At 35.4% G+C, this 24,243-nt stretch overlaps 1 protein-coding gene across 3 annotated transcripts in view; it reads left to right on the forward strand.

Annotated features, from left to right (window-relative positions):
* Trmt11 (tRNA methyltransferase 11 homolog (S. cerevisiae)) overlaps positions 1–24,243 on the forward strand; it is a 41,415-nt gene that overhangs the window by 11,774 nt on the left and 5,398 nt on the right. For 2 of the 3 annotated variants that reach the window (XM_013026859.1, XM_013026860.1), the window contains 5 exons: positions 3,194–3,274; positions 6,349–6,513; positions 9,143–9,215; positions 9,332–9,463; positions 15,850–15,970. In XM_013026859.1, coding sequence (XP_012882313.1) covers positions 3,194–3,274; positions 6,349–6,513; positions 9,143–9,215; positions 9,332–9,463; positions 15,850–15,970 — 572 coding nt within the window. The remainder of the gene's footprint in view (positions 1–3,193; positions 3,275–6,348; positions 6,514–9,142; positions 9,216–9,331; positions 9,464–15,849; positions 15,971–24,243) is intronic. The other variant, XM_013026861.1, reaches the window with a different exon arrangement.

Below are 24,243 nucleotides of genomic sequence, written 5' to 3' on the forward strand. Positions count from 1 at the left end.
GAATGTACAGAATAGCTATAATGGCCTAGTCCTTCTGTGATATGGTATAAGACTTGATATGCTATACACAGTTACTAACTTACTGTTTCACTTATTTCAAGTTGTTTAATATCAAATCTGCTATTGTTTATCGAATTGGTATGTTAGTAAGCCTTCTCTCACTGTAACAGAGTACCTGAGATAATTAACTTATAAAGAGACAAGATTTATTTTGGCTCACAGTTTCAGTCCATAACCAGATGGGTACATTTCTGTTTGCTTCTTATTGGGTGCCAGAGGGCAGTGTGTGGAGCACATGGTAGAGCAAACTGCTCATCTCATAGCTAGGAAGAAGAGAAAGAAGAAAGGGCTAGAGTGTCCCAGTCCCCTTCAAGATCATACCCCACAATGATCCAATGACTTCTAGCTAAGCCTCACCTCCTATAGGTTTTGCTATCTTAGAGTTTTAGCACCAACCTGAGGACACAAAGCTTTAACATATTGCAGGGAGGGGGAAGTTATTTAATATCCAAAGTACAGAAGCAAGCTAATGAATTCTTATTACAGTTGGTGCTGACTTCAAAAGAGTTAGCATAGTATAAAGAAAGATCACATAGGATAAGGTTTGACATATTTATGTACACCTGATACTTAACTTTGGGCAAGATTCTTTACTTGTCTGGATTACAATTCCATCTTCTTTAAGCTGGCAGTTGTGATGATTATGAAGATTAAATGACGTAGATAATTAGATAATATTCCTAGGAGGTTGCCATTTTTAGGATGTTAGACATTTCATAAACAATGGATATCATTTATTATTATTTTGTTCAGCACTTAGATTCCTATTTGGTAAAAGACTAAGGTACAGCTAATACTAAATGATGATGATTAAAAATTAAACTGTGAACTGATTTTCTAATTTCCTTTTTGGCTAATTTGAAAAAAATACTCATAATTTGCAGCTGGTGTAGCAACAAGGAAATTGAGGCTTAAAATCATAAATGAATATTTCTTTGTTCTAAGTAGCATAAGGCTCTGATGCTACAGGTTTGATTCTTTCTTATCTCTTAAGTCAGTTCTTCTAGTAATGAGAATATACTCAGGATACTAATACATATTTCTTGGCCTTCTTGACCTCTAAATAACTCATAGGTATGAGAAAAAGAGTTTATAGTTCCTTCTGAATTTTGTCATTGCAAAATGGATAGACAGCCACAGGACTCAGGTGTTAGGAAACTGGCTTAGTCCTGTATCAGACTACAGGAAAGAAAAGGGGCTAGTGTGTCTCAGTAGGTCTTTGTAACATTATCTGCTTCATTTTGTGTCCACAAGTTTTTGTATTCCTCTGTTCCTGAATCTTTAAGTTTAATTCTCTAAAGAGAAAAATCATGAATTAATTTCTTTGTCATGAAATAAAGTCCACTTACCCGATTTTTTTTTTTTTGCTAATAAGATATTCCCCTAACCTAAAAATGGTTCCACTTTAAGCAATGAGCTATTGAAACGAGTTGTTAGTCTACATCACTTATGAGGTATTTTTACTTTTGATAACATAAGAAGAAATGATGAGACCCATTACTTGCCTCCTCAACATCTCACCCTCTTGTTTTATTGTCCCTTTTTCTACCAAAAAGCTTCTAAGAAAACTCCAACTGAGGTATAATGAAATTCAAAAATGTTTCAACTTAAAGAACTACTAAATGATTAACAGTGAGTTCACAGTCACTAGTTCAGAGAAGCCAATTTATTGCAATTTATCTTAAATTAAAAGCTTAAAAGGCACAAAGTTAACTAACAGATGTAGTCTAACAGATTATTCATCTCCTTTCAGCAGTGTACTGTAAATTGGGTCTTCTCAAAACTCACTGTAACCAAATGGATAAGGTTCTGTTTAAGGAAGCACAGGAAAGCTTATCTGTTCCCCTTGACAACTAGTTCTTCTAGGTGAGTATCTGCCTTAATTGGCAGAATTGTAGTAATTCCTGATTTGGGTGAAATGACTTTGTGAGTATTCCAAGTCATCATCTACAGCTCCTTCCCGAATTATGAATCATGAGATCACATGATTGCACTCAGTAGGTGGAGAGGAACCTGTTTTGGTTTCTGCTCTACTTTTAGTTCTCCATTTCTCTTCCTTAAGGGCTCTCATCAAAACTAGTCTGCATTATTTTTATGAACAAAGTAATTCTAAGTAACATTACCAGACTGTGCTTTAAGTAGCTATGAAAGGAACATGACTCATTTGTAGATGTTGACCCTCTGGAGGCACACTACCCATCTTAGGACTGCTGAGGTTAAATTTCAAAAAGATGTAAGAAAAGAACCCCTTGTCCTTTGTCCACATCTGTGTAGATCGGTAGTCTAAAAATACATTTCTGACTTCAACTAGATGACAGAACTTTGTATATTGAGCTAGTTAGGATTTGCTCAAGCAATAAAAAGCATTTTAATTTGAATGAATAAAAATATGAATGAAAAGTGCAAATTTTAACCTTGTGATTGTATTTCCTTGGATTTCATTTAAAAATTATGACTTTGTGATTGAATTGGTTTTATCTGTCAAATTATTTAAGAGTGGTCAAGTTGTCTTAGGACATTTGTTTTTATTCTATGCTTACAAATGATAAAACATGTTTGATAATAGTTATTTAAAAGTTTGTATTTTAGTTTCTACCAAAGATAATTACCTGGTTGTTTCACCATATAAAAATATTTTAAAATAGAACATGTATTAACTTGTAGAACTGGTATTCTACATAGGAATTACGGTGTCTTTTGTTATTTGAAACACTATTTAGTGGGAATTGAGCTCAATTATCAAAATTTACTTATTTATAGCTCTTTGTAAAAGTAGCTTTATATGCTTATTTTAAAGAAGGAAGCAAAAAAGGTACTTTTACATAAACCTCAAAATAATATAAAAATGCCTAAATATACATTATTTTGAACAAAAAAAGCTGATGTTCTCTATGTGGTGTGTGTGAAGTAGCAGTGCCAGAATAGACTGATTTGTAGCCAGTTTGGTGAGTTGAGCTTAGGGGGTTATTCCTTCTTTCTTATTTTAAAGCTTACAAAGGTATAGCTGGGACTGGTGTTGTTTTGGGGTGCTCTGCCCGAAGCTAGGCTTTAAGACTCTGGATCATTTAATTGGGAAAGAAGGAATAGTGTGTTACTTTTCTGGTTAACAGATGATAATTATGTGATGTTTCAGGTGGCCTTCTGATAGCTTCTGCTCATTTTGGTGCATATGTATATGGGACAGACATAGACTACAACACAGTTCATGGCTTGGGTGAGTAGAACTTGCAGACAGTGGTACAGTTTTTACTCTTGAATCAAATGCGCCTTTAAAAATCATAAAATTGTACATAGCTTTTGACCACTTCTGCTTGTCCTAGACTTATACTAATTATTGAAAATAAGAAAAATCACGGGACCTATGTTTCTTTGGGCCTGGCTTACTTCACTTAATATAATTTTTTCCAAGTCTTTCCATTTCCTAACAAATGGGGCAATGGCATTCTTTCTGATGGAGGCATAGAATTCCATTGTGTATATTTACCACATTTTCTTGATCCATTCATCTACTGAGGGACATCTGGGTTGGTTCCATAGCTTACATATGATGAATAATGCTGCAGTAAGCCTAGTTATGCTGGTAGCTTTAGTATGGTCTTGTTTGTGATCATTTGGGTAAATGCCCAAAAGTGGGATTGATGGGTCATAGGGGAGCTCTATGTGGAGTCTTTTGAGGAACCTCCATACTACTTTCCAAAGTGGTTGAACAAGTTTACACTCCCACCAACAATGAAATGAGGATAGAGGATGACCCATTGTAACCATGAGATGTACAAATGATGTTGAAAATGAATTTTACAAGTTTGCTGGGGGGGTAGAGGGGAGGCGGGGATGTGGGGAGGAAAGGGATGGGAGGGGAAAAACAAAGGAGAGGGTAACAATGCTCGATAGGAAATGGACTCATCCTTGCTCATGTATCTGTAACTCTTCTGTACAATATTTTTACAATTAAAATATATATTAAAAACACAGTTACAATAAATACTATTCATAAAATATCATAAACGTTCTCTATGATATTTCAGTGTTTAAAACACAAATTTACTATACAGTAAATATAGTTTTCCTTTTTTTTATAGTAAAATTTTATTAAATATCTGCATTCCACACCTACTGGGTGCAAAATGATTTGGGAAAACACAAGTATGAGTAACAAAAAGTCCCTCCATGTCCCAGAGCTATTTACAGTAGTAGTAAGAAATGTTTTGTTTTTATGAAGTAGGCAAGGTATGTTTAAGGTTATCATCATCCATTTAGTCAGTCATCCTACACTGAGTGCATATTGGATTACTACTTGCTAGACAAGTAACAGAAGTTTTCATTTTTGTAACTGACCAACATATCTTTGAAATGCTTTAGAGGACAGTAAATTTAACTGAGATTCACTTGAGATAAGAAAGAAGCTATTTTGGTTTTGACGCAATCGCAGTAAATGTTTAAAATTACAAAGATTTCACTAGTGATGGAATTGAGTTAAATTATATATTTCATTTTATCTGAAACATAAAAATACCAAGATTTTTCCTTTATATTGTAGCTTAAATACTTTTTTTCTTTTTTGTGCTAGTCCTGGGCACTGTCCTGAGCTTTTTGCTCAAGAGTAGTGCTCTATCACTTTGAGCCACAGCACCACTTCTGGCTTTTTGGTACTTTGGAGCTAAGAATCTCACAGACTTTCCTGCTTGGGCTGTCTTTGAACTGTGATTCTCAGTTCTCAGCTCTCTGAATAGCTAGGATTACAGGTGTGAGCCACTGATGCCTGCTGCTTGAATCATTCTTCACTCAATACTTGTACTGTTGACTTTTTTTCTCACCTTGACCCTAAGAAATTTGAGGAAAAATGAGTTAATATTTGTAACAGTATACATAAGTAGGCTCACCAGAAAGGGATGGATAGTGTTTGCGTGCAGTATGTTAGGCTAGGCAGGGGGCTACTTCCGGTCTGTTTTTAGTAGATGCAGCTTATTTGCTGTAAGGACGTCTGTAAGGTTTGGATTCAGATTTAGGATCATTTCTTCAGACTATATCCAATGTATTCCTAGTAAGTTCTCAGTTCTCCCTGTGTTCTAATGTTTTTATATTTCTCCCACTTTGGAAGATCAGGGCCTTTTCTGTTAATCTTACAGGGCTCTGTTAGTTATCCCTTTGTTTTCCTCTCTTGCCAAAATGCTTCCTGAATATTTAGTATTTCTCTTTTTTTTCTCATTCTCTTTCAACCATTAGTTTCTAGCTTCTATGACCACTGTTCTGCTGAAAACAGTTATTGACCTTCATAAACCTTGGTTCCCTAGACAATGTTTCATCAAGTGGTGCTTTTACTTTTCTGTTTTATCTCTTGTCTCCTTAAGACTTATGATTTCCTTTGATCTCTATTTACATACTGCTCCTCTCCAGTCATCTGTCTTTGCCCCTTCTTCCTATCAGACTGCATGATATTCAGTCATATCATTCTTTTGATTTTCAAGTTTTGTTTTTATCATCAAATAGGTCATAATACAAGAGTATATCAATGTATAAGAATAACTATAGAATAAGTTCTTATGTAATTCACATCTAGGTCAAGAAAAAAATGTCACTTATTCTTACACATTTAATTTGTTTATAAACTGATATCACTCTGTGTATATGTTCCAGACTTCAGAGCTTACTGATTTTCTATCTCTTTTAGCTGAATATCTGAACGTTCTGAAAGTACCTAAAGGTATATAATGATTATCTCAAGCTGTTTGCCTAAGCTTGTTTTTCCTTCTGGTTTCTCTGATCTAATCATGGGTTCCACTTATGTCTCCTAAGCTGCAAGCTTTGAACTTTTTCAGCCATCTCTCAACCCCCGCTTTTCATCAGTAATGTTTCCATTTTGCCTGCATTCTTCATGGTCACAGCTGCTAGGTTTCCCAAGTTAGCTTTCTTCATTTCTGTTTCATATATCTGATCCAGTCCTCTCTCTTCATGGGACTGTTTATTGCTGCAGGAAAAGGCCATATTCTGCTCACCTAGTAAATACTTTATACTTAGGAAGTATTGAATATTTTAGGACACTTTTACTTGAAAAGTGACAGAACAAGATCAATTAGACATCGGTACATTTTACTGTTTAAAACTGTTTTTGCAGTTAAAAAATTTAAAAATATTTTGTTTTATTCACAAAATTAAGCTTTTAAGTAAAAGCAAATTTTATGTGAATAAAAATGGGTTTAGTGAATTAAAGCACTATGTTTAGACAAACAACAAGAAATAAAAATGTTCTGACTGATCTAATACTCTGCCTTGCTTTTTCTTGCTCTGTAGGAAAGGCTAGTAGGAAAAACCAGAAATGGAGAGGACCAGATGAAAATATCAGGGCAAACCTTCGTCAATATGGTTTAGAGAAGTATTACCTTGATGTCCTGGTTTCAGATGCAGCTAAACCTTCCTGGAGAAAGTTTGCATATTTTGATGCAATTATTACCGATCGTAAGTTTTTTTTTATACAAAAGTAGGAATGGGATTAGTTTTCTGAAGTCATTTATCTTTCACCTACAGACTGTCTTAGAGTATATGTATATATTCCTTTTATTCTCAACTCCTTCACTTAGTAAAGAGGAGGAAATTATGAATGTGAGGCAAGTTATTAATTTAAGTAGAATGTATGCTTTATTTTTTAACATATATTATCTATTTGTGTTTATGTCCTTAGATATTAATTTGTCACCCTCTTTTCATTTCATGCTATCTTTTGAGATGCATATTTGCTTTTATATTGACTACAGTTAGTTACTAGTATACCAATGAGCACTACAGTGTCATTTATACTTATGGTATCGAATCTCAAGAGTTTCAGATACCACACATTTCTCCAGATGCAAGCTTTTGTGGTTTTTTTAATTGTGAAAATACTGTACAGAGGGGTTACAATTACATGGGCAAGGTAATGAATACATTTCTTTTCAAGCATTGTTGCCTCCTTCTCTGTTTCCTCTTCCCATCCCTTCCCATCCACCAGCCCCCCCCCAGCCAAAGTTGTAAAGTTCGTTTTTCGACATAACGTCTTGTACATCTCATTGTTGCAATGGGTCCACCTGTATCCCTATTTAAACAATTTGATTTTTCCCTTCCCCTCCACAAATTATACCAACATCAAATACAGTGAAAACAGGGATTATACTGTGGGGGAGGGACATACAAAGCAACAAAGAAATTATCTTATACATATGTTAGAAACAAAAGCAAGAAAGAAAAAACATTTGAGTCCTTAGAATCCTTATCTTGGGGTTCATTTTGCCTATCATCAACTTATCTGACCATTTCTGCTTGTCTCAGACATATACCAGTTATTGCAAATAAGGGAAACCATGGGACTTATGTTTCTTTGGGCCTGGCTTACTTCACTTAATATAATTTTTTCCAGGTCTTTCCATTTCCTAACAAATGGGACAATATCATTCTTTCTGATGGAGGCATAGAATTCCATTGTATATATTTACCACATTTTCTTGATCCATTCATCTACTGAGGGCATCTGGGTTGGTTCCATATCTTAGCTATGGTAAATAATGCTGCAGTAAGCATAGTTGTGCTGGTAGCTTTAGTATGGTCTTGTTTGTGATCATTTGGGTGAATGCCCACAAGTGGGATTGCTGGATCATAGGGGAGCTTTATGTGGAGTCTTTTGAGGAACCTCCATACTACTTTCAAGGTGATTCAAAACTTTGGCAAAGTAGCAGGATATAAAATTAACCCTCAAAAATAAATGGCTTTTCTGTATGCCAACAATGAGAAAAGTGTGGCTGAAATCAGGAAAGCAGCTCCATTTGTAATAGCCTCACAAACAATAAAATACCTAGGAATTAACTTAACCAAAAAAGTGAAGGACTTCTATGATGAAAACTTTAAAAACCTGAAAAAGGAAATCAAAACAGAGCTTAGAAAGTGGCAAAACCTCCCATGCTTTTGTATTGGAAGGATCAACATCATGAAAATGGCAATACTTCTCCAGGCTATCTACAAATTCAGTGTGATACTTATCAATATTCCAACCTCATTCTTGAAGGAAATAGAAGAGGCAATCCAAAAATTCATATGGAACAATAAAAAAAACCCCGAATAGCAAACACGATCCTTAACAGAAAGAACAGTGCTGGAGCTTTTGTGGTTTTGTAGTGCCTATTTTCACTGGCATCTCTGTTAAAGACTTGAAAAAATTTGGAGTTTTGTGAACCACTGAGCTTGTAAACCCAGTAAGCTTCAGAAAAGTACATGACAACTTACTTTTCCATGCTTTATGAGGTCTTGGGCTTTTGCAGTGGTCTGTAAGAATAGACCCGCCTTTTCTATAGAATTTGACACTAAATCTCTAAATAATGGCAAAGTTAAAACCTTTTATTTCAGCCCTCTATTGAGAGTGAGTTAGGCACATTGTAGTACTTTACCCCTATAATTTTAGTGTGTATTTCTTAAGAACAGGAATAACATTTTAGAGAGCCAAAGTGCAGTTACTAATTCAGTAAGTGAATATAATATTTTAATCTGCAGTTTGTCATCTAGTTTTGTTAGATTACTTTTCATAGTCTATATTATTTTTTTTTAATTCAGTACAAAAATCCACTCCAGAGTCAGGTCCTATATTTAGTAATAATATCTTTTGGGCCTTACTGTTTTTTTTGTTGTTGTTGTTGTTGGTTGTGGCGCCTGAACTCTGGGCCTGGGCTCTGTCCCTCAGCTCTTCAGCTGTAGACTAGCTCTCTACCACTTGAGCCTCAACCCCACTTCAGACTTTTTCTGCTTATGTGGTACTGAGGAATCACATTGAGGGCCTCAGGCATGCAAGGCAAGCACCCTACCTGAGCCACCTTCCCAGGCCCTCTTTTGGGCCTCCCTTAAAATACATCCACAAACTTAATTTATCTTTTAGGACATTGACATTTTTGAAGAATACAGTTCCTGCTTATGCGACATTTTATGTTATGTATCCTTAGTTGAAGTCATGTAGAGATGGATGGTATTGTGTCTTCTGGGTGTCACATATGGAGATACATGATGTTTATCTGCCCCCTCATTAGAAATTTGGTTACTTTCATCTGTCTGTATTGTGTTTTCTGTCTAGCTCCATATGGTATCCGAGAATCTACAAGAAGAACAGGTTCACAGAAAGAAATACCAAAGGGGATGGAAAAGTGGTAAGAGAAATGAAAGTATGACAAGAATCTACTTTGAGGACCATATTTCTTATTTTTAATTGACTTAAGCAGTCTTAAAATTTTCACTGATTTTGAAATGTTGTCTTCTCTATTAGTCCAGAAAGCCACGTTCCTGTTTCCTTGAGTTATCACCTGAGTGATATGTTTTTTGACCTATTGAACTTTGCCGCTGAGACCCTTGTATTAGGGGGAAGACTAGTCTATTGGTTACCAGTGTATACACCAGAGTACGTGATCTTAATTTTTCCTTCAATTTCATCCTGATTTTTATCTCTAATTTTATTGTTATTTTTGTACTTAATATATATTGATAACATTTGTTTACTTACATATATGTTAAAAAAAGTCTCCTTCCTCTTATTGACTCAATTGTTTTGACCTTTTTATCAAAGGTCTTTATATCATTTATGTTTATTTCAAGGATTGTCAGATCTTAGCTTGTGAGCCAAGTATGGTTCTTAACTTGTTTTGGTAAAGTCCTTGAATTAAGATTACTTTTTACATTTTTAAAAGGTTGTTCAAAGCATATTATACAGAGGAATACATAACAGCAATATATATATACATACATATATATATATGTATATATAAATTTCACAAAAATTTAAACTATTCACCCTCTGGTTCTTCACATGAAAAGTTTGCCAACCCTTGTTGTACCCAATCTTAGCTCAGAGCCTAGTATATTCTAGTTGTTCAGTAGTTATTCTGCCTATCTCAAACATAAGTAATTTTCAGCAACTTAGCTGAGGGCTTTGTATATAGCTACTTCTAATGCTAACTTTCATACATATTGTTTGCATGTAAGGGATTGTAATTACCTTGAATGCAGTAAATCTTTTTTTTTAAAGCTAAGACCAAATTAAAAATTATGGGTATATGAAAGTCCTATTCAGTTCAAACATTGGTTTGAGTTTTATGACTCAGCAACTGTTAAGGAATAAATGGGTATGTACATCAGCAGTGAATGATAAAATGCTTGAACAAGATATGTAAAGATAGCATCAAGTTCAAACATAATTTCTTCAATTTGTCTTGGAAATTTTTTTCAAGTTAATTCCTGAATTTTCTGTTTATACTTGCTCAAAAGCATTTTAGGACAGTGATATATTGTCTGTGTTTTTTATAGTGGTGAGTGGTCCTTCAGCATTTGGAAGCTGTGTGGTTTTTGTTTTTACAAACTGTTTCAGAAATGACTGGCTTACCTGTAGTCATGTATTTGTTTATCAGCATTGGCAATATAGTTTTGTTGCCAGTGAAAATTTCATTTTAACCCTTTATTTTGGAAATGAGGAAAATGAATTTCAAAGACTGAAATGACTCATCTAAAATTAAAAACTGGGGCTGGGAAGGGGGCTCAGTGGTTAAAGCGCTTGCCTTGCATGCCTGAGGCCCTGGGTTCGATTCCTCAGCACCACATAAGCAAAAACAAAAAAGCCGGAAGTGGCGCTGTGGCTCAAGTGGTAGAGCACTAGCCTTCAGCTGAAGAGCTGAGGGACAGAGCCCAGACCCAGAGTTCAGGCCCCATGACCGGACCCAAAAAAAAAAAAATAAAATAAAATTAAAAACTATCCAGCTTTCGCTAATTTGTTTCTTTATTTCTTATTCTATGTTCATGTAATTCAACAGCTTGTTTGATAGCTCTCATAACTGACGTGTGAAATGATAGGCAAGATTTTACTAATATTTTTAAAAAGGCACATATATGTTCATTTCTATGAAAAACCCCCCACCAATTGCTATCCTAGACAAAATGTATTCTAAAATGTTTTAATATCTACAGAACCTTTTCTATTTATCATATTGTAGCTCTCTACCCACCATTTTTTTTTCCCCAAATGCTGCTTGACAACTAGTATTTGTTTGCTATCTCTTCTTCCTTATATTTCTCTCTTCTGACTATAATAGGTACAAACCAACGGCCACTGCTTTTTCCTTTAACTCACTTTCAGTGTATACCATCCTAAATTTTTCTTTTTAAATTAACAGTGTCAGGCTGGGTTTGGTAGTCCTTGCTTTTGATCCCAGCACTCAGGAAACTGAGGAAGGGTGATTGCGTTTAAGCCTGTCCAGGGTTACATCTTGAGATCCTGTCTCAAAGCAAAAACAAAATGAAACAACTTCATGATATGAAGAAGAATTTAAGGGTAAAATCATCTGCAAAAGTTTGAAATGGTATTCTTGCTTCTTAGTTAAATAGTGTAGGATTTACTTAGGTTGTACTGGAAAAGTAGATTTTGTTAACTTAAGAATTAAAAATTTTTATTTAAATTGTACCTTAATACAGCTTCATATCCTGTTAATTGATGCAAGTTAAAAAATAATTGCACATTAGAATCAAGTGCCACTATAGTTAATCTAATCTCAGGACATTTTAAAAAGCACAGTTAGATAAAAGCTCAGTTGTAGTTGAGAAATGGTGAGAGCTGATAATTGTTAAAGGATTTTCTCATTGATATTTAAATCACAGTGAAGAAACAAGTACCTATAAACTTCTCTGTTCTTGTAGCTTAGACTTTGTAGTGTGTCTGATTTTTTTTCCACCATCAAAATACTTGGTATCCTTTATATTGTCCCACTTTGTTTATTCTGTTTCTCAGCCTTTTTTAATTCATCTAGTACATTTCTAATCATTTCCAAGGACTGGCATAATTCTTATCACTCTGGGCACTTTTTCTGCCACTTCTCAGGAGAGGTAATGAGTCCTTTCCCCATGCTCTATAGTAGTTCTTACAGACATTTCAAGAGACTTTGTAAGTCTCCTTGCAAATAACTCTGAACATTTAGGTTCTGTCCTTAGAGACAAAAGTTGTTTCATGCATGTGATGTGAGTGTGTATAGCTGTGTGCTCAAGTTTTATGTCATAGAGCGATGGTACCTGACTTCATGACATACAAATAGCTCTCAAGCTGATTAGAAACTGTTTATTTGTGAAAGATGACCTTTAATGGCAACACAACTGCTAGCATTGGTAAAAGTAATGACTTGCATACATCAAAACATAACATTGTGCCCCATAATTATCCAATTTGAAAATTTAAAATATATGACCAGAGTGCCTAGTAACATGCCCCATAGTAGGCAGATCATGTCTCAGATCAGTGAAGAAAACATTTTCCATCTCCTATCTAGGAAATAGGAAGGAGTGATTACTTAAACCATTTTCAGTAAGTGTTCCAATCAGCCTAGAATCTGTTTCTCAAATGACAAATGTCATTTAGGAAGTAATTACATGAAAGTTCAAAGGAAAATGTGTGACTACCTGTATTGATTTAGTGAAAAGCTAGAGGCCTCTATGGTTATTTTTGCTTTAAAAAATAAGTTAAGAGACAAATTATAGTGGTGCATACCATTAATTCTAGTATTCAGGAGGCTGAGGCAGGAGAATTTTGAGTTTGAGATCAGCCTGGGATACATAGGGAGTTCCAGGCCATCCTAGAGTAGATAGTGAGATATCACAAACAAATACCAAATAAGCAAAAAGATGGATAAAATTTATATTCCTTGAAATTTCCCCTTCTCCATGAATTTTATTATATTCACAAAGTTGTGCAGCCATCAACACTATTTAATTCTGGAATATTTTCATCACCCCAAAAGAAGCTCTGTAGATATTAGCAGTCATCATTTCTTCTGCCTTGGGCAATCACTGATCCATCTCTAGATTTGCCTGTTTGGGCTGATGTTAGTTTTAAGTAGGTAACTTAGCCTGTAGGGAAGCAGTAATAAAAATAGAGAATTAAGATAATACCATACTAGTCTAGGCATAATATGGATTTATAGCTTCTAACAGGTTGCAAATACCCCATCGGTATGATCTGTAAGTAAATACACAGTAAGGAATTTTTTTTTTTTTTTTTGGTCCGGTCATGGGGCCTGAACTCTGGGCCTGAGCACTGTCCCTCAGCTCTTCAGCTCAAGGCTAGCACTCTACCACTTGAGCCACAGCACCACTTCCGGCTTTTTTCTTTTTGCTTATGTGGTACTGAGGAATCGAACCCAGGGCCTCAGGCATGCAAGGCAAGCGCTCTACCACTGAGCCAACTTCCCAGCCTGACAGTAAGGAATTTTTAAATACTATTCTAAGATTTTTTTGATTTTTTTTTATAGTAATTTAGAGGAACATTGTTAAGTTATGACTTGTTACTGTAGAGTAGTCCTTCCCTATCTGTGGGGTTGGAAATATAGTTAGGCCTGAGAATGTTGTATGTACTGATCTGAGATTTTTTTTCTTGCCACTATTTATACAGTACAGCATAGCAACCATATTTGTTATATGTTCATTGTGTTAGGTATTATAAATAATCTATAGGTGGTCTAAAGAATCCAGAAGATTGTGCATAGGTTATGTGCAAACACCTTACCATTTTAGTTCATCTTTGTATTATTGTATCTTTCAGGGATGGGGGGGGGTCCTAGAATCAATTTTCTGTCGATACAGAGAGATTATAATACATTAGTGATTACAAGTTTCTTAGTGGTGATGACAGTCCACATGATGTGTCTTTATGCTTAAAACTGGAGCAGACCAAAAAGATGTTCTAATATGTTAGAATATGATAATATGTTATTTAATCAAATGCTGTGGTTCATGTTCACCCAGGGGTACAAAAGGAAAAGGTAAAGAAGGCCCAAGCTGTGTGCTGGCTGTTCATGCCTATGATTCTAGCTACTCAGACTGAGATATGAGGGTCATGATTTGAAGTCAGCCCAAGCAGGAAAGCCAACAAGACTCTGACCTCCAATTAACCATCAAAAATCCAGAAGTGGAGCTATGGCTCAAGTGGTAGAGACTAGCCTTGCGTGAAAAAGGTCAGAGACAATGTCCAGGCCCTGAGTTTAAATCCTAGGACCAGAAGAAAGAAAGGGAGAAAGGGAGTGAGTGAGGAAGGAAAGAAGGGTGGGGGAAGGAAGAACAGGAGCACAGGCCACATTCATATCATAATGTTATTTAACATAGTGATTTTGTGCTTTTAATTTTTTTATTTTTGCAAAGGATATCAATGTAGAAGGAATTTATATCTTTTTGCTTAAGTGATATTTTAATAAAAATACATCAGACTCATTAGGAGGTTTTTTTTTTCTTTAAAAGGCACTTATATATAAGGTACTTTACATATATAAAATATATTATATACATTATATATTATAATGTATATTATATACATTATATATATTATACACAATAAATATAATATATACATTATATATATATACATATAGTGTGTGTATATATATATATATATATATATAGTCCAGAGTATTGCAAGTTTAAAGCCAGTCAGGACTACAGCATGTAGCGAGACTGTTTCTCTTTCATAGCTCAAGGTGCATTTCTAACGTTGACAAGCATTGTTTCAGCATTCACAGATCTTGCTCTTTCCAAGCTTAAAGTCAAAGCTATGTCTTCTCTGTTTCCGTTTTTTATTTTAGTATTTATCATGATGTAGTATATGTACCTTCATGTTACAAATTCATGATACAAAAAAATCCAAATTAAATGTCAACTACTTTTATAAGAAATATATTTCTAACTATGTAATGTACATTACACAATTATTAGAGGAGGGAAAGCCTAAGTGGCTATTGCTTGTTGGAAAGCTGTAAGGAAGGAGGCAGAGAAAGACTTCAAGAGAATTCCTTCCACTGATAATCCAGTGAAGTGTAGTATGAACATTGATTGGTAAGTGAGTGGTGAAAGTTCTGAGCATGTGGCTAAGGTAGTGAAGAAGAGCTTCTGAAGGTCAGAGAGACCTAGGAAAGTCAGTAGGAATGGCGGTAAACACATTGGTGACACAATAGAACAGCCAGTTTCAGCTGGAAGTGTAGCTCAAATGGTAGAGTTCTTGGCTTGCATGCACAAAGCCCTGGGTTCAATCCCAAATCTTATAAAAACAAAAACAAAAACCTAGAACAGTTAGCCTCCCTGTGGTTTTTCATCAGCATTCTCCTCATTTTGGATCAGAACTTTAAAATGACCCACAAAAAAATGCCCATCCAGAAAGACAAAGATTTACAAAGGAAAATTAAAACAGTGTTCTACAGGTACCTATATCGAGTGAGCCCCTTCCCTTCTGTTCTGCATTCTGCATCAGAGCCATTTCCCTAATGTCTGTCACCTATGACTTCTGCCAAGACACCAGGTTCTTAACTGATGAGCCTGAATCTTCTGTTTCTAGGTATCTTTGTCTCCATCATGTGGTACTTGTGTTAAGACTGCAGCTGTCTCCATACAGCTTCAGTATACTTCCTGGTTGATGTGAAAGGACAGTGGATATAATCTCTAGTGGTTGTTTTATAATTGAATAGTTGTGTGAATAACTTTAGTTCTGTACTTATACATTTAATGCAAGTTTCAAGATGTAATTGAAAGGGGCATAATCTTGTAGAATGTACCATTGCTCTTTTGGGATCCTTCAGGGTAAAATCTTGTATTTTTGTGGTTTACAAGGTTAAAAATTCCATTTTTTAAAATACGAGAATATTAAAATACTTTGCCTTTGAAATATAGGTAGGCTATTTATGGATTATGTGCATCCATCACTGGCTAGCCCTCTGCTCCTGTGTGTCTGTACATGAGAATGTTGGTGACACCCAGTTCTACTTTTTCCAGATACACTGAAGAGATGGTGCCCTGGCACCCTTGTCTGAAACTCATTAGTAACTGCGAGCAAAAGCTTTCCAGTCACACATCAAGACGCTTGATCACAATGGAGAAGGTGATGAAATTTGAGGTAAATTGCTCAAGTAATTTTTAGAATAAATTCTGGAAGAATCAAAACTAGATTTTTCTATTTTTTTCTGTAGTGGAGAATGGAAATATTAATACTTCAGTTTGTCAATTTTTATTTTTTAACTTATTTTGAGGCAATCTATGTATAGCTCAGGCTAGCCTGAAACTCAGTGAGTAACTCAGGCTAGCCTTGAACTTGAGATCTTTTTGCCTGAATCATCTGAGTGCTGGCATTACATATGTAACCCACTGCTGACCACCAGCCACATGCATGCTTCTATAAGCAGTATTCCAAAGAATTAGGCAAAGACAATGAAATGATGTTATAGTTAATAAAAGCAAATATTAAATCAGCTTTCTTTTTTTGATGGTACTAAGGTTTGAACTTGGTGCCTTCCACTCTTTGCTGCGTTTGTTTGCTTAACTGATGTTCTACCACTTGAGTCATACCTCCAGCCTGTTTCATTTGATAGTTATTTTGGAGACATAGTCTCTTAGATTTTTTTTGTCAACAATGCCTTTGAACTGTGATCCTGCAGATCCCAGTCTCTTGAGTAGCCAGGATTGTAGGCATAAGCCACATCTGGATGGTCATTTCTACTTTAATGGAAATGTTTTTAAAGGTTAAGATTTATTATGGACTAATTCCCCATTTGCTTCTAATTTTTAAGAAAGTGTAGTATTTTTCTTTCAAACATATGATATTTTTGTAAGCAAATTGATTTTCAAGTTGAGGAAAAATAAGCTTTTGCGAGTTTTCATTCTACATTAGCATGATAAATAATAGTTTTCCTTGTTGGTATTTTTAACCTGGAAAGGTAGTCTTGGTTTTGTTGGGTTTTCTTTTTTTTATTTTACTTTTAAAAACTGATTTAAAAAAAAATAAGAAAAAGTGTATTGTCCAAGTGATTTTTGGAAATGGTATTACTTTGTAAGAAACATTAAGTAGTTTGAACTGCTGTGAAATTTGCTGTGGCTGATCCTATTAACCATGTTTATTTGTTAATTGATTACTTTATTTATCCCCCCTGTTTATAGGGAGATAAATATGTAGAATTGCAATTCTTTACAGTGCAGGTAATGACATGACACTGTCAAACAGCACTTATACACTGCTGACAGATTACTCATAGATTTGTTCAGTATTGCTGACCGTGGCAATGGAAGACTATTAGTTTTAGATTTTTATACTTTTGTACATTGTCTTTTTTCACTTTTAATTTGTTGCTTGTTAGGTTAACTAGTCTACATGATATATATTGTTACCAAGTATCTTCTGTCCCCCCTCTTTAAAACATAAGCATAAGTTAGGAAAAAAATATCTAGAGAATATGGATATTTTATACAGTCTCTTCATCTTCACATTGTTGGATGTATTTTTGCAATAGTGAAGAAGTGAATTCTGACAACCGTGTTCACATTGTGGATGTCCACAGTGGCAAGACAAGCCAGATTATTTTTGTCATTGTTTCCACTGATATATTCTGGAAACTAAATAAAGGAAAAGTAACACTCCAAGAAGTCTTAATTATTTACAAACTTTTCCCCCCATTTTTGAGTTAAGCAAGTGGCCTTTACCTATCCCAGTTATTTAAATAGTAAGTGGCAAGCAGAGTTGAAAGCAAAACGGCTTTGTACTTCAAATTCAGTGCTTTTTTTTTCTTTTTGCCAGTCCTGGGGCTTGAGCTCAGGGCTTTGGCACTGTCCCTGAGCTTCTTTTGCTCAAAGCTAACACTCTACCACTTGAGCCACACCACCACTTGCAGCTTTTTCTGTTTATGTAGTACTGAGGAATCAAACCCAGGGCTTCAGGCTAGGTGCTAGGCAAGAACTCTACCACTGAGCTACTTTCTCAGTCCTCAGTATCTTTTTTCTTTCTCATCATATTGCCTCTTCTCTCTCTACCAAAACATTCTACCTTCAGAATATGCCAGTGTTTAAAGTTATATATTCTATAGTCTGGCGATATAGTTTGGTGGTAAGGTAATATGCTTAGGTATCATGTTCAAAGTCCTAGGTCTAATCAATCCCTAACACTGCAAAATTATATAAGTAAGTAAAAAGTAAATATTCTTAATTAGTACATTACTGTTTTTTCTCCTCTTTTCCTTCTCTCCTTTCTCCCTTCTCCTTTCTTTCCTCTCTCCTGTCCTTTCTAATCAATGTGATGGTAGCTTGCTTGGCAGGCACTCTACCACATAAGCCACACCTCCAGCTGTTTTTGCTTTAGGTATTTTTTCAGATAGTGTCTCATATTTCCTAGCTAGCCTGGACTTTAATCCTCTTATAGTGGCAGGTGATGAAAGTTCATTCATTTTTTTATTTTGGTTTGAATAAAAGTATCTAGTATCATGGAGGTGATGAATACATTAATGAGTATGAGTATTCTAGAATTGAGGGTTTTTGAATAAAAAAATAAAAAAATATTGAACTTGTTATGTGTTAGTGGCTCATGCCTGTAATCCTACCTACCCAGGAGGCTGGGATCTGAAGATCGTGGTTTGAAGCCAGCCTGGACAGGAAAGTCCCTGAGACTCTTATCTCCAATTAAGCACCAAAAAGCTAGTAGTAGAGAAGTCACTTGGTAAATCACTAGCTTTGAGCAAAGAAGCTTGGGCCCAAGCCCTGACTTGCCAGGACTAGCACCAAAAATGAATAAATAAAAATAAAGATGCAAAGGGAAAACTGAGGAGGGTAGAGTATGGACCCTGATAAAATAATTTAAGGTTGACTTGAAGTGGAGAAATTATTCTTTATAAGCATAGGGTTACATTTTTTAATTATATTGTTTCTATCATAAACTTGTGTTTTACTGACTTAATACTTTCACCTATTTTCATTAGACATTATTCTAGCTATGCTTTGAAAATAGTTTCTTCTGACTGTCTTTTGCTTCTGAAATATTTTTTTTATTTTTGCCTATATTTCCTAAGGACTATATTTCTCTTTGAGTAGATCTATGAAAAGGTAATGATTAGGTTGAATTATGAAGCTAATGTTTTTGGTAGGATATAGATGATAATTTATTTAGTGATGAGAAACATAAGGCAAGAGGATACTATATGGGAACATAGTAACTGAACATAAATCCAGTGTAGGTCTACAATACTCATTAACATCATTCAAGTGAGAATTGTAGAGAACTTTGTTTGTTTGTTTTAATGCTAGTCCTGGGGCTTTTCTGCTGAAGGCCTAGATGTTCTCTCTAAGCTTTTTTGCTCAAGGCTAGTATGACACCACTTGAGCCACACCCCTATTTCTGGCTTTTTGGTGGTTATTGGAGATAAGAATCTCATGGACTTCCCTGCTGGGCTGGCTTCTAACTGATTTTCGAATCTCTGTCTTCTGTGTAGCTAGGGTTACAGGAGTAAGCCTCTGGTGCCTAGCAATAAAGAACATTAAAAAATGAATAAGAAGTCAGAAGGAAACTTGTATTTCGTATATATTTTTCCTTCTGAGGAATTTGGAAGAATTTCTTGGAAGTTGATGGCAACTGTGGTGCTGCTGCCTGAGTACACTTTTCAGATTTTTAAAATCTGCTTAGTTCCAAATGAATTTGCTTTTGCTGCTAATGCTACTTTTTCTTAAGTTTAGGTCTTGAAGAGTCCTCATTTTTTCATTTTGTACTTTTGTAACAAAATGATTTTTTTTCAAACTATATTACTGTTTCTGGTAGCTCAAGAGAAAGGAAAATCTGCAACTACAGGAAAGGGTCATTAATGAAGGTATCTGGGTCATGTAGTAGATGATGGATGCTTTTTCATTGTAACTATATTGTTTGTGGGAATAGCAGTTCATCGACAGCAGAGAGAAATATGGCTCCAGCTCTAACACTTATATTTTTAAGCATTGATAATAAAATAGTTTTAAAACTTATTGTAACAGATTCTTAGGCATAGAACAGTTATAAAATATAAATATACTCGGAATTCTGAAGAATGGATTGGTTAGAGAAATGGGAAATTTTAGTGTGGAATCAATATAATTTTCTGGAGTATCTGTTCTACTTCTTTCTTTTTTCTTTTTTTTCTTTTTTCTCATATAGATATGTGACTTGACATTTATTTTTGGTGCCAGTCCTGGGGCTTGAACTGTGTGCCTGGGCACTGTCCCAGAGCTTCTTCTTTTTTTATTTTTTAATTTTTTTCATATATATTTTTTATTGTAAAGATACTATACAGAGGGCTTATAGTTACATGAGGAAGGTAATGAATACATTTCCTATCGAGCATTGTTAACCTCCTCCTTTGCCAGAGCTGCTTTTGCTCAAAGCTAGTGCTTTATCACTTGCTCTACTTCCAACTTTTTCTGAGTAGTTTATTGGAGATAAGAGTCGCAAGGACTTTCCTTCCAAGGCTGGCTTTGAACCACCATCCACATATCTCAGCCTCCTGAGTAACTAGGATTACAGGCATGAGCCACTGGTGCCTGGCTAACTTGAGCCTTTTTTTTGAGTGTTTTCAAATTCAAGCATGTACTTGTATCTTATTGCTTGATCTTCTGATATTCCAACCCAAATGCAAATGCACAGGTAAATGAATAATATAAAGTGAACATCTGTGTGACAACCACCAGATAAAATTGCACAGTAATGCAGTACCCTAGAAACAACCCCATTGTGTGGTCATCTGTGATCACAAATACCTCACTCTGAAGGTTTATATATTATTCTGACTTTTGTGTTAATCATTTTTTACTTTCATTTATAATATTGTCACTATTAAATTTCTCCCTAAGCAAAATAGTTTTGCATCTTTTAAAAATACATTTACATATTGATTTTTTTTGTTTTGTTTTTTTGGGGGTCCGGTCGTGGGGCTTGAACTCTGGGCCTGGGCGCTGTCCCTCTGCTCTTCAGCTCAAGGCTAGTGCTCTATCACTTGAGCCACAGCACCACTTCCGGCTTTTTTCTTTTTGTGTATGGTGCTGGGGAATCTAACCCGGGCCTCATGCATGCAAGGCAAGCGCTCTACCATTGAGCCACCTTCCCAGCCCTTACATACTGTTTTTTCTTTTAGTACATTTTAGAAAACTTGTAAAGTGACTTATGAAAGGAATAGTTTCCAAATGAAAGCAGAAGATGTGTGAGTGTATATGCCTATGTATGTTCTCATCTTTTATTCATCCTTTACTGCTTAAGAAGGTAAGCAAGATTTGGGTTAGTTTTAATTAAATAAGAGATACAATAATTAACAGGTAACTATCAAAGTTTTATCTACTATGATGGCTCTATTCTCTTAATATTTCAGATTGAGTTTTGACTTTTATAAAGCCATCCATTTTAACAAATAGCATGTAGAAAATGCTAACACTTCAATATCATCATGAAAAGCATAAATATCAAAATGTTCTCTTTAGATTTAGAACAAAATTGTGTGCTGAGTGCTCTTTGTCAAAGTTTAATTATAAATTGTTACTTTCAGACTAGATATCAAAATTTTAATATGCATTCAAATATTTTTATTGACTTAATATTTTACAGAGTAATAAAACATTTTAAAGGGCAAAAAAAAATATAAGTAACTTGGTGAAGATTTCAACCCTTACTTTGGTTCCATTAAGAATAATTGTGTAAGAAGTGATGCTATGGTTCAAAGTGGTAGAGCTCTAGTCTTGAGCACAAAAGCTCAAGGGCAGTGCCCAGGCCCTGAATTCAAGACCCACGATTAACCAAAAAATAAAAGAATCATGAGATAGCCTTTTCTTGATGGTTTGGTTGCCAGACTTTTGACCTACCAGTCCTGGGTTGGAAATAGCCCAAGGGTATTTGTAGTTATATAACTTCAGTACAAGTGGTTTCTATAGCTACTGTTCAGTACAGATGTAGAACAGTGGGAAGCTTTGATAAGGAGAGTAGGATTTTTAAGCAAACACAGGACATGGGTTATTATCCTGAAGCTGAACTGAGGCCCTTTATATTCATCACTGTCATTTACCTTTTATTTCACTGTCTTTCTGATTAGAAGAAACAGTATCAACCTGCTGTTCTTCTCTTCCGTCTTTTTACCTTTGTCCTCCTACTTTAAGTATGTGTATCAGAGCTTAAATATGTTCCATGAATCCTAAAGTCTTTTTGATGACGAGAGAGATGAGCACACTCAGTGAGGTGCTTTCACTACGGTTGTGACTTACCATGGAATAAGTTTTGTGAAGCCATTTCCACTCAGATGGAATATAAATAGGTTATGGAATATAAATAGGTTAATGGTAGCGAGGTAGACGAAATCTATGAGGACCTGTCAGTGAGAAAAGAACAACTTACGCAACTTAAACCTGTCCTCCAATTAAACAGAAGCCATGTTTTCTTTTGTTAAATGTAGATCTCTTATTGGTACAGAACAGTAATTTTGTAAGTTCATACTTAGCTAAGGGATTCTACAAAATTAAGTCTTGGTAGTGAAAGACAATGAGGTAGACTTTCGGCTATATTCAGAATGTGGGTGCGCAGTGGTAACAGAGGAAGTTCTAGAATTAGATCAGTGGGATGGATGCTGGAATGGGGAGATGGCTGGGAACGTTCGTATCTGATTACTGTAAGTTTTGTTGAGAGTGGATAAACAGGGATTGTAAGATTTAAAAGACGGATGAAATGAGAAAAGATGCTCTGAGAAGTGAGAAGAAAAAAGAAGTCATTTTAACAACACTATAGCTATATATTTTTCCCATTTTTGTACATTTCTCGTTCCTTGACTAGGTTTCATGTTACGCAAGGGAAAAGCCATGGCTTTCTCCACTTACATATTTGAGACCATTTTTTATTAACTTTTGAGACTAAACGGACAAGGCTTGGTTCTTGCCATTAGAGAACTTGTACATCAAGAGAAATACTCAGACCATTCCTTCATAGATCACCCAGAACATTCCATCACAATGTGTAGGGTTTTGTAGTGATTTGTTGCATGAATATGAGAAAGCTCTTGGTACTTGAGGCAAAAGAGGTGGGTTATTTGATAGGGAAGTTATTAAGCATGGTACAGAGAAAGAAAAGGGTTGTGGTACATATGGGGAACACTGGATATTTCAGCATTACTAGAATCCTGATCATCTGGGAGATGAACAGCTGGAGATGACTTGGGAAACTAAAGGGATGCCCAGTGTTGAAGGACCTTACATAGCAGTTTCATAAATTAAATCTAGCTTCCACATACAAGGGAAAACATGGATCTTTGTCTCTGTGGACCTGACTTAACTTCACTTAACAAGCTTTTATCCAAGTCTTTCCATTTCTTTACAAATGGTACAATGTCATTTTTTCTAATACACGAGTCCATTATATATACCACATTTTTTAATCCATTTGTCTGTTGAGGGGCATCTGTGTTGATTTCATACTTTGGCTCTGGTGAATAGTACTGCAGTAAGCGTGGTTGGGCTGGTTGTGTTTTGATATATAGTGTTTTGTATTTCCCACCAGTAAACAAGTTCTGTGAGCTCACCCCCCTTGACTCGTGCTTACCAGTAAATATCTAAGAAGTGAATAATAATTGTGCAGCTATTGTTTTGGGGCCTTCTATAATAAAAGCAACCGTAGTCAACAGTATTTAAACTATCTATTGGAGGAATAATTAGATGAGATAATTATTACTAGCCAGAAATTTGAAATACATGAAATTTTGTTATTACCCTAATATTACACCTTAAGGAGTTGTACACAAAACCATTTATAATAATAATAATGGTAATTATTATTATTATTTTTGATGATCCTGGGGCTTAAATTCAGGGCCTGTCCCTGGGAGCTGTCCTTGAGCTTTGTTGCTCAATGTTAGCATTCTGTTACTTAAGCCACAGCTCCAGTTTTGGCATTTTGGTGGTTAACTAGAGGAAAAAAACTCACTGACTTTCCTGACCAAACTGGCTTTGAACTGTGATCCTCAGATCTCAGCCTCCTGAGTAGCTAGGATTATAGTCATGAGTCACTAGTACCTGGCCCATTATTATTATGTTTGATGCTAGTCCTGGGGTTTGAACTCAGAGCGTTCATGCCTTTGCTTGGCTTTTTTGCTCTAGGGTAGTAATCTACCACTTGAGCTTTACCTCCACTTCTGGCCTTTTTTTTTTTCTGTTTAGTTGGAAATAAGTGTCTTTTGGATTTATCTGTTCAGGCTGGTTTTGATCCTTGATGTTTGGATTTTAGCCTTCTGAGTGGTTAGAATTACAGACATGAGCCACCAGCAGCACCCATTTCATAAAACCATGTCAGTCCTGTGGTTCCCTAGGCCTCATTTCCCATAAGGATCAAACAACAAAAAAGCAACTACGTAACATACTGTG

This window comes from Dipodomys ordii, unplaced genomic scaffold (genome assembly GCF_000151885.1).
Source record: "Dipodomys ordii isolate 6190 unplaced genomic scaffold, Dord_2.0 Scaffold97, whole genome shotgun sequence".
Classification (NCBI taxonomy): domain Eukaryota; kingdom Metazoa; phylum Chordata; class Mammalia; order Rodentia; family Heteromyidae; genus Dipodomys; species Dipodomys ordii.